Source organism: Gasterosteus aculeatus, chromosome 5 (assembly GCF_964276395.1).
Source record: "Gasterosteus aculeatus chromosome 5, fGasAcu3.hap1.1, whole genome shotgun sequence".
Lineage (NCBI taxonomy): Eukaryota > Metazoa > Chordata > Actinopteri > Perciformes > Gasterosteidae > Gasterosteus > Gasterosteus aculeatus.
The window spans coordinates 17,207,129-17,217,074 of NC_135692.1; the positions used below are offsets into that span (position 1 = coordinate 17,207,129).

General features: G+C 45.1%; 1 protein-coding gene across 3 annotated transcripts; it reads right to left on the minus strand.

Annotated features, from left to right (window-relative positions):
* Nucleotides 1–1,374: 1,374 nt before the first annotated feature.
* Nucleotides 1,375–7,083, minus strand: smim36 (small integral membrane protein 36). Of its 3 annotated transcripts, none has more exons than XM_040176785.2 (2): nt 6,432–7,083; nt 1,375–2,534 (listed from the first exon to the last, which is right to left on the minus strand). In XM_040176785.2, the coding sequence occupies exon 1, from the start codon at nt 6,869–6,871 to the stop codon at nt 6,539–6,541; it is 333 nt and encodes a 110-aa protein (XP_040032719.1). In that variant the 5' UTR covers nt 6,872–7,083; the 3' UTR covers nt 1,375–2,534; nt 6,432–6,538. The 3 variants fall into 3 exon arrangements, with proteins under 3 accessions (XP_040032719.1, XP_077958797.1, XP_077958796.1); XM_078102671.1 differs by lacking the exon at nt 1,375–2,534 and adding an exon at nt 2,735–2,784 and having other exon boundaries at nt 6,432–7,075; XM_078102670.1 differs by lacking the exon at nt 1,375–2,534 and adding an exon at nt 2,735–2,808 and having other exon boundaries at nt 6,432–7,075.
* Between the last annotated feature and the right edge of the window lie 2,863 nt (nt 7,084–9,946).

Consider the following 9,946-nt stretch of genomic DNA (forward strand, 5'->3'; position numbering starts at 1 on the left):
AATGAGTGTAAATGAGACTTACTTCTATTGTTCCACAAATAAAAGTGTAGCTCATTTTATGATTTTTGAGGTAATGTCTTTTTTTCTTTTTCATTAGGTGCTTTATTGTGTTCTGTTCCCTCACAGGTTTACATTCAGGAGTTATAAAACGTGTGTAACTTTAGGAAAGATAGTAACCACTACGGATTATGTCAGGAACTATTTCATGTTTCTTCACAGATTTCTCACATTTTATCATTTAAAATGAATCTTAATACACCTTTAACATGCATATTATTTAGCATTATAATACGGTGGATGAAATCCAGCGCTGTGATTGGTTGAGAGCGAGTCACGAGGCTTCATTATTGGGCGATAACGTACAGAACCTGTTCACATTGACCCGATTGATCCGCATCACTGCGCAGCAACAAGTTACATCTTGTGAAAAGCAACCAGGTACTTTATCTTCAACAATGTGTCACACATACGCCCACGTAGTTTATTTTTCATCTTCACTGCATGTTCACTCTCCTGTCATTTAAGACCCTCCCACCTCGTCACCTGATTCCCTGCACCTGGTTCTGCTCACCTGTGGTGCCGCCCCTCGTCAGTCACTAAATATTTAATCCCGTCACATTCTGTTGCTCGCTGCCAGATTGTCTTGTGTCCATGCCAAGTTTTCCAGCGTTTTTCCGTTTACTGACGTCCCGTCCCGTCCCGTCCCGTCCTGACCCGTCCCGTCCTGACCCGTCCCGTCCCGTCCGGCCTTCTCTTGACCACGAACTCTTCACCTGCGCCCTTTCTGGATTTGTTTGCCTGCCGGATTGCCGTCGTGTTTCTGAACCCTGCCTGCCCCTCTGGATTAGTTTGCCCATTGGACTGCTGTCCCGGTTTGGACGCTGCTTGTTTCAGTAAAGAACTTGGATTCTGCCTCGGACTTGTGCTTTTGGGTCCCGATTCCTGAAACCGTTACAAATGTAACAGTTGGACGGTTACATTATTGAAGATAAAGTACAGCCTCTCGTACCTTATTTACTATTTAATCCCCTAAATAAAGATAAGAACCACATTTATTATCACTTAATTATTGAGCAGCAACTATTGGTGATAAATCAGTGTGTCAGAAGTCAATTGAATGTATTATTACCACCAAGTAAGAAAGTAAACTCCAACAAACCTCATTCCTCTAGTTTACGTCATGTTGTGCGTTTGTAATGTCAATAAACAGATGAGATAATGAATCTGGTAACTAATAATAATAATAATAATATCTAAATTGGACCCGATTATCAGTCTCCTGGGTCACAGTTGGTAACAAAAATAATCTGGGAGGAAATACCGCTGGAATAATAAGAGTTTTCTTGTCTGTGACCGTGTAATAAAAACCAACACTTGAAGAAGAAGCTCAGTATGTTTAATCTTTTTTTGTCTCACTTATCGTTTCCACCACAACGTACTTGTATTTGACATCTTTTACGCACAGCGTTTAAATTGTGTGTTTGAGTGACTGAAGTCGTGAGCGGATCAAACTCCGAAGCCTAAAAGTCTCTTTTTTTTAACAAGTGGGAGGAGTTTGGCGTTCTGTGGGATTACGTCTGACGTCACGGACGGACTGATGGAGGTTCTGTTTTGTTCTCCTTAGCGTGCCCCCCCGGCCCCCCCGGCCCTGACAGCCGTGTAGTCATCGGCTGAGCCGCCGGGTCACGCATGAACATGGCGAGATCCTGGCCCGTTGACAACTTGAAGCTTACGTAACCCCCCTGCCCCCCCCCCCCCCCCTCTATGGACAAAACAACCACACAGGCCAAAGACAAATACATAAAACACACTCCTAATACTCAGCGGCGGTCACCGAATAATCCACAAACATGGAATATGGAGACAGGGGGGGTTGAATAATTGTGCAATACATATGATGGATGGAGAGGAGCCATGGGGGGGGGGGGGTTACATAAGAGGATTTGCCTCTGTGGAACGAGTCCTCCAAAGACTCAGGGCTGGATCATCCGTGCGGAGCCAATGGGACGAGGCGATGGGGGGTGACGTCGTAGGCGAGAGTCTTTTTCGTCTGGGGAGGATTTTGGTTATTTCAGCAAGGGGGGGGATTAGTTTGCCATTTTTTGCAGCACAGAACAAATGTTATTTGGAATCGGTGAACAGAGAGAAGAAGAAGAACTGACGCCAAATGTCAATGTCGGAATCCCCAGATTCACAAAATAAACCGGTTCAGCTCCTCCGCCCACATGGTCTTTTTTGGGGGATAATTTGTTGAACAAATTCACAAAATAAAAGACTCATTTTATGTTCTCAGACAAATTTTCAGTTCATGAAATCACAAGTAACCATCTGATATTCAACATTGAAACAAGCTCTGAGTCTGTGTTAGACACCCTGTCTGATCTACACATCAATCAATCATTGGATCAATGGATCAATGGATCAGTCCATCAACGGGTCCGTGGGTCCGTCTTTAGTCTCCAGCAGCTTCTGCTTCCGGCTGAAGACAGCAGCAGGAAGTTAAAGGACTTCTGGGAGTATTTGGGTCCGGCTCCCTACAGAAACATGAATGAGACGTCCATTAACTTCCCATCACGCGTCAAAGCAAACGGTTTCTGATCGTTTTATCTTCCCGCCCGTCAGGAGATGTTGGTCGGCGTTTTTTTTAACACTGACCAACATCTGCTTAGCCCGCCACGTCTGTAAGACCGTGACCCTCTCTGAGAGGCTACTGGGGGCAGGGGAGGGGGAGGTGGAGGGGGAGGAAGGGGGAGGAAGGTCTGTCAGCCGTCGAAGAGATTCCATCTGCAGCACGTTTAGTTCAAACAGCTTTAAAAAGATTTACACGACACATTCAAATATATTCAGAATAGAAGTGATTACTAGTGTTTAGCTACACAATAATTACACAAATAAAGCCTCCAAAAATACATTGTCTAAGGAGCAGAATTTTAAGAATAAAATGCGAGGAGATCGTCAAATTAATTCACAACAATCACACAAAGAGTGAGACTTTCCTTCAGGAGACCAAAGTTGTTCTCCTGTCATTGTCAATAAGGTTTTGTTCTTCTTTTTATTCACCGAAAAAATGTATCCTATATTTAACCAAGTGGTTTAGCTTCCCTCACTAGTTCGTTTACCATTAAAACAAATCTAAATATATTTTTTTAAAAACATTTACAATTGGATTTTTTAAATATTTATAATTTTCTGAAATGTTTGTACATTTTCAATATTAAAGCTGATAAATTGAATGTTTTGTTGCAGCATAAAACTAACTATGACGTGAAGTCGCAGTCCACCTATTATTCAACACGATCATTACGTCTGAGTAAATTAACGTTCCTCAAAAAAACTCAAATAATAATTTTTCATACAACTAAGTAACGTCTGTGACGTCTATTGACAACGTCACAGGTTAAGCCTTGAGGGGGCGGATTATTTTGAAGGATATTCGAAGTATAATTTTTGTATCTGAACTATTGGGACAAATATTTAATTCCTCCAATTTGTCCATGTAATTTTAATTTAAACTACAGCAAAAAACTAATTAATCAGGTTTAGATTTGCTGTCAATCTGATTATTGCAGATTTTGACCAATCGGCTGCTTGGACCTCTCTGGATCTGGATCTGGGTCGAGCACTCAGACATATATTGGTAATAATAGATTTCCGTGCATTTGCTAATGCGTAATGGATTACTGTGGCACGGCATGTACAGTCGGTACGAGCAGATGCCGCTGACAAACAGCAAACTTAAGCATTGAAGCAAACGCAGATGTTCACATGCAGCTTGATTCACAGATGTTTTCTCCTTTTTTAGAGAAAATGGCTCTTTGATTGTAAGTTTAGTATTTTGTTCTTGTTCATGAGCCTCTGGAGAGCCTCACAATAATGAGTTTAACCTTTAAAGCCCAGCGACCAAACACGACCAAACACACATATTAGACCCTTCAAACAAATTACAGTTTTCACCAGATTACAGAGACTTCAGATGAATGAAGCCTCAAATAAAATAAAACTCATGACATCACGTTGAGTCCCCATGACGTCACGTTGAGTCCTCATGACGTCACGTTGAGTCCTCATGACGTCACGTTGAGTCCCCATGACGTCACGTTGAGTCCTGTCAACGTCACGTTGAGTCCTGTCAACGTCACGTTGAGTCCCCATGACGTCACGTTGAGTCCCCATGATGTCACGTTGAGTCCTGTCAACGTCACGTTGAGTCCTCATGACGTCACGTTGAGTCCCCATGACGTCACGTTGAGTCCTGTCAACGCCACGTTGAGTCCTCATGACGTCACGTTGAGTCCTCATGACGTCACGTTGAGTCCCCATGACGTCACGTTGAGTCCCCATGACCTCACGTTGAGTCCTCATGACGTCACGTTGAGTCCCCATGACGTCACGTTGAGTCTTGTCAAAGTCACGTTGAGTCCCCATGACGTCACGTTGAGTCCTCATGACGTCACGTTGAGTCCCCATGACGTCACGTTGAGTCCTGTCAACGTCACGTTGAGTCCTCATGACGTCACGTTGAGTCCTCATGACGTCACGTTGAGTCCTGTCAACGTCACGTTGAGTCCTCATGACGTCACGTTGAGTCCCCATGACGTCACGTTGAGTCCCCATGACATCACGTTGAGTCCCCATGACGTCACGTTGAGTCCTCATGACGTCACGTTGAGTCCCCATGACGTCACGTTGAGTCCCCATGACGTCACGTTGAGTCCTCATGACGTCACGTTGAGTCCTCATGACGTCACGTTGAGTCTTGTCAAAGTCACGTTGAGTCCCCATGACGTCACGTTGAGTCCTCATGACGTCACGTTGAGTCCTCATGACGTCACGTTGAGCCCCCATGACGTCACGTTGAGTCCCCATGACGTCACGTTGAGTCCTCATGACGTCACGTTGAGTCCCCATGACGTCACGTTGAGTCCTCTCGACGTCACGTTGAGTCCCCATGACGTCACGTTGTGTCCCCATGACGTCACGTTGAGTCCTCATGACGTCACGTTGAGTCCCCATGACGTCACGTTGAGTCCTGTCAACGTCACGTTGAGTCCTCATGACGTCACGTTGAGTCCCCATGACGTCACGTTGAGTCCTCATGACGTCACGTTGAGTCCCCATGACGTCACGTTGAGTCCTCTCGACGTCACGTTGAGTCCCCATGACGTCACGTTGTGTCCCCATGACGTCACGTTGAGTCCCCATGACGTCACGTTGAGTCCTGTCAACGTCACGTTGAGTCCTCATGACGTCACGTTGAGTCCCCATGACGTCACGTTGAGTCCCCATGACATCACGTTGAGTCCCCATGACGTCACGTTGAGTCCTCATGACGTCACGTTGAGTCCCCATGACGTCACGTTGAGTCCTCATGACGTCACGTTGAGTCTTGTCAAAGTCACGTTGAGTCCCCATGACGTCACGTTGAGTCCCCATGACGTCACGTTGAGTCCTCATGACGTCACGTTGAGTCCCCATGACGTCACGTTGAGTCCCCATGACGTCACGTTGAGTCCTCATGACGTCACGTTGAGTCCCCATGACGTCACGTTGAGTCCCCATGACGTCACGTTGAGTCCTCATGACGTCACGTTGAGTCCCCATGACGTCACGTTGAGTCCTCATGACGTCACGTTGAGTCCCCATGACGTCACGTTGAGTCCTCTCGACGTCACGTTGAGTCCCCATGACGTCACGTTGTGTCCCCATGACGTCACGTTGAGTCCTCATGACGTCACGTTGAGTCCCCATGACGTCACGTTGAGTCCTGTCAACGTCACGTTGAGTCCTCATGACGTCACGTTGAGTCCCCATGACGTCACGTTGAGTCCTCATGACGTCACGTTGAGTCCTCATGACGTCACGTTGAGTCCCCATGACGTCACGTTGAGTCCTCATGACGTCACGTTGAGTCCCCATGACGTCACGTTGAGTCCTCTCGACGTCACGTTGAGTCCCCATGACGTCACGTTGTGTCCCCATGACGTCACGTTGAGTCCTCATGACGTCACGTTGAGTCCCCATGACGTCACGTTGAGTCCTCATGACGTCACGTTGAGTCCACATGACGCCACGTTGAGTCCTCATGACGTCACGTTGAGTCCCCATGACGTCACGTTGAGTCCTGTCAACGTCACGTTGAGTCCTGTCAACGTCACGTTGAGTCCTCTCGACGTCACGTTGAGTCCCCATGACGTCACGTTGTGTCCCCATGACGTCACGTTGAGTCCTCATGACGTCACGTTGAGTCCCCATGACGTCACGTTGAGTCCTCATGACGTCACGTTGAGTCCACATGACGCCACGTTGAGTCCTCATGACGTCACGTTGAGTCCTGTCAACGTCACGTTGAGTCCCAAGTATGAGATTTAGACTCGAGGGACGGCATGAATTTATTGGAAGATAATAATAAGTTATCTTATGCTGCTGCTTACCTTCCGCTGTCCCACTCAGCAGCTCTCCAAAGACATCCAGATGTTTTAAAAAGTAAAAACAAAGAATAAAAAAAACACAGAACAGTGTCCCTTCCTCGTCCTCTTCCTCAGACCAGGGTTGTCCTCTTCTCTCTCTCCCGGCTCAGGTCCGGCGTCGGCGGCTCGCCTCGGCCGGCTTCATTGCGGGTGGAGGCGGCGGGGGAGTTTTGCATGACCACCAAGTGGATGGGCGACTGGCCGGCTGCCGGAGGAGGAGGGGGAGGCGCTGCAGCGGCAGGAGAGGTGTCCGGCGCGTACTCCTTGGTGGGGTCTTTGCCCCGGCAGTCGTACAGGATGCAGGAGATGAGGAACACCAGGAGCAGGATGACATAGCTGGCCACCAGGATGATGAGGTTCAAGGTGACCGGGTCAATCTCCAGGTAGAATTCCATTAACCCCATGGCGACGCTTCATATCGCTCTCGGCCCCAGGAGCCAGAGGGGACAACGTGGGGAGGGGCGGGGGGGCCGTGGAAATCTGCAAGAAAAGCGAGTGCGTCGGGGGGAGGGAGGGATGCTGATGATGGCGCTGGACGAGGGACGACAGCTGGCTGCAGAGAGAGAGAGAGGACAGAGGGTGGAAGCACTGGGACAGAGACAGAGAGGGAGACAGACTGGGAGGGAGAGAGCGACAGGATGTGAGCTTTGTGCTTTAAAGGACTTTAATCCTCTACGTTGACTTTTCAGCAGCCAATGATTAAAGCTGCTCACTTTAAATAACTTAATCCACCATTTTGATTTTCCTGACGACACAGAAGAGGAAATGGAGGACGTGTCACATTGAGGGAATCCCTTGATGTTCATTATTAAACTACCGTTTTATTACGTCACTCTGTCTGATTGTTTGGGGTTTTTCACATTTAAAATCCGTGTAAAAACTCATTGGCTCACAGGATGGAACATTGGCGTTAGCATGTTAGGACCTTAGCGTGGTAGCATGTTAGCTTGTTAGTTCAACAAAAGTTGAACAATAACAACAGGAGGGTTTAGTTGAAGCCTTAAAGGTTTTGGTCTGAAATTATGTTCTTGAACTAAAACCTGGAGAAGAGAATATATAATATGTAGTATTACAGTATTAAGTGTTAAATACAACAGAGATCAATAGTCACAGTTGTAATTGACTTGATCAAATTAACTTTAATTATTATTATTATTACTTAAATGTAGATAAATCTCTGAATTATTATTAATCCTCAGAGTTTATGGAATGATGGAATATGTTTAGTATGCAGATGTATCACAGATAACCTTTAAATTCATTTTGGAACATAAAGAAAAATATTTTGCCTTTTTTTCATTTTGTGAATTTTTCCCAACTGAACCTTTGAAGTTAATATTTCTTATCATATTATTTTCTCAACAACCAAATAGAGAACGAATAAAACGAAAAAATTAACTTTAAATGAACAGCTTTTTTGTTTTAGTTTAGTTTTTTTTCGCCATCTAAGACTAGATAGAAGAAATAGTGCGATGAAGATGAAAAACATGCGACATGGGTGTGACCTTTGACCCAAAGGTGTCAGCCATCTGTATTCCTGAGCTTCTGTAAGGATTTCATTAGAAAGAGTGAAGGAGGATTTCTATAATCTGTGTTGAGACCTTCGGTTCTTCATCAGGAGGTCTGATCCTCAACAAAGACTCTTTTGAACGTGAGCTCCAATTTTATTAGCTTTTATATTTAAAAGCCTCTGAATTTAAAATCTTATACACGTGAAACAAATCCATCTGCACTAAAAGATGTTTATTTAGTATTTTTATGATGACTCATTGACCAGGAAGTGGATTCACCAAACATCCAGTGAGGCGTTGATGTAAACACTAATGTGTGTCCGCATCTTCCCACTGGAAGGAAGACAGTCTGCAAATGGAAAACTTAATTTCACATTTGCAGCTAATTGTATTATTTTTAACATTAACATCAAATCAGACACATAGGAAACAAAAATGTAATAAAGAAATTATGTAAGTGAGGCGTCTTCAAAAGTAATGTTATATTATTAATCTATTCCTGTAGGCGCCGCTCTTTCATCTTCTTCTCATAACTCCTTATTATCAACCTTTTTCTTCCTTCTAAGGACACTCACCGCTGCCTCCTGTTCAAGAGTTCAAACGTCAGCAACCAAAACCCAAGAGGAACCAAGAGGAACCAAGAAGGACAGATAGGAACCTAGAGGAACTGATAGGAACCTAGGGGAACGAGGGGAAACCTAGAGGAACAAAGAAGGACAGATAGGAACCTAGAGGAACTGATAGGAACCTAGGGGAACGAGGAGAAACCTAGAGGAACAAAGAAGGACAGATAGGAACCTAGAGGAACTGATAGGAACAAAGAAAAACAAAAAAGGACAGATAGGAACCTAGAGGAACTGATAGGAACCTAGAAGAACGTAGCGTAACTTATGAGAACAAGGAGAACAGAGAATAACCAAGAGGAAGCAATATGAGCCAAGAGGAACCCAGAGGAACCCAGAGGAACCAAAAGATCCCCCGATTGTGTAGATGAGGTCATGTGACTCCATCACCAGATCTTAGCGTGTCGTCTGATTAAAGCTGTTCCTCCACACAAACAAACGCAGTTTAACAAGTTCACCCCGAGTCTGTCCCACTTTAAACCTCACGATCAAAGACAAAACAAAGGAAAAGAGGCAATGCAGCCTCCTAAAACAAAGGATCAGGAAATAAAACCCTCAAAGGTACCCTTAACTCTTCCTCAGCAGAGTTCATCCTGAAGGGACCATGAAGGTTTGAGGGGAAACATGTTTTTTTTAGAGGACATTGTCCCTCCCTGGTTCTTGGAGGCTTTGTGGATTCTGAAGGAGACTTTGTCGCCCCGCAAAGTCTCCTTCAGAATCCAGCTGCAGACCTTCAGGAGCCACAGCATGTTCCGTTCCAACACCAACAATCACTGTAAAGAGAACATCGCTCATCCTCTGGTTCAACAAACGCGCCTGATGTTTACTGAACAAACTGTGTGTCTGGAACCATAAGAGCCTCCAAAGAGGAACGAACTCGTGAGGAAAAGGCGGCCGCAAGATGAAACCAGAGAAACTACATAGAGAAGGGCAAGCAGGGTATTTACAACGAATGTCCTTCACCCAGAACCAGGACCAGCACCAGAACCAGAATGAAGTTCTGACGTAAAATAACTCATCTGTAGAATGTCGAGATTCATGTTGGAGATAAATGTGATTAATTAACTCATGTTGGGTTCATTCAATTATTTATAGACCGACTAGCAGCTTTATCAGGGCTCAAGAGCAAGAATAAAGTATAAACCAGGTTCCACAAGGACTTTGAATGAGGAGCAATAAAACAAATTCTTGATGCCTTATCGAGGAATGAACCTGCAGCCCGCTGACACCTTGTGGTGAGCAAGAGAACTACAGTTGGTACCCTTATTTAACTAAAATAAGAATACGGAAATGTTTCAAGTAATTGAAATGTAAAAATAAATAGAAATAAACATCTCACCCCAAG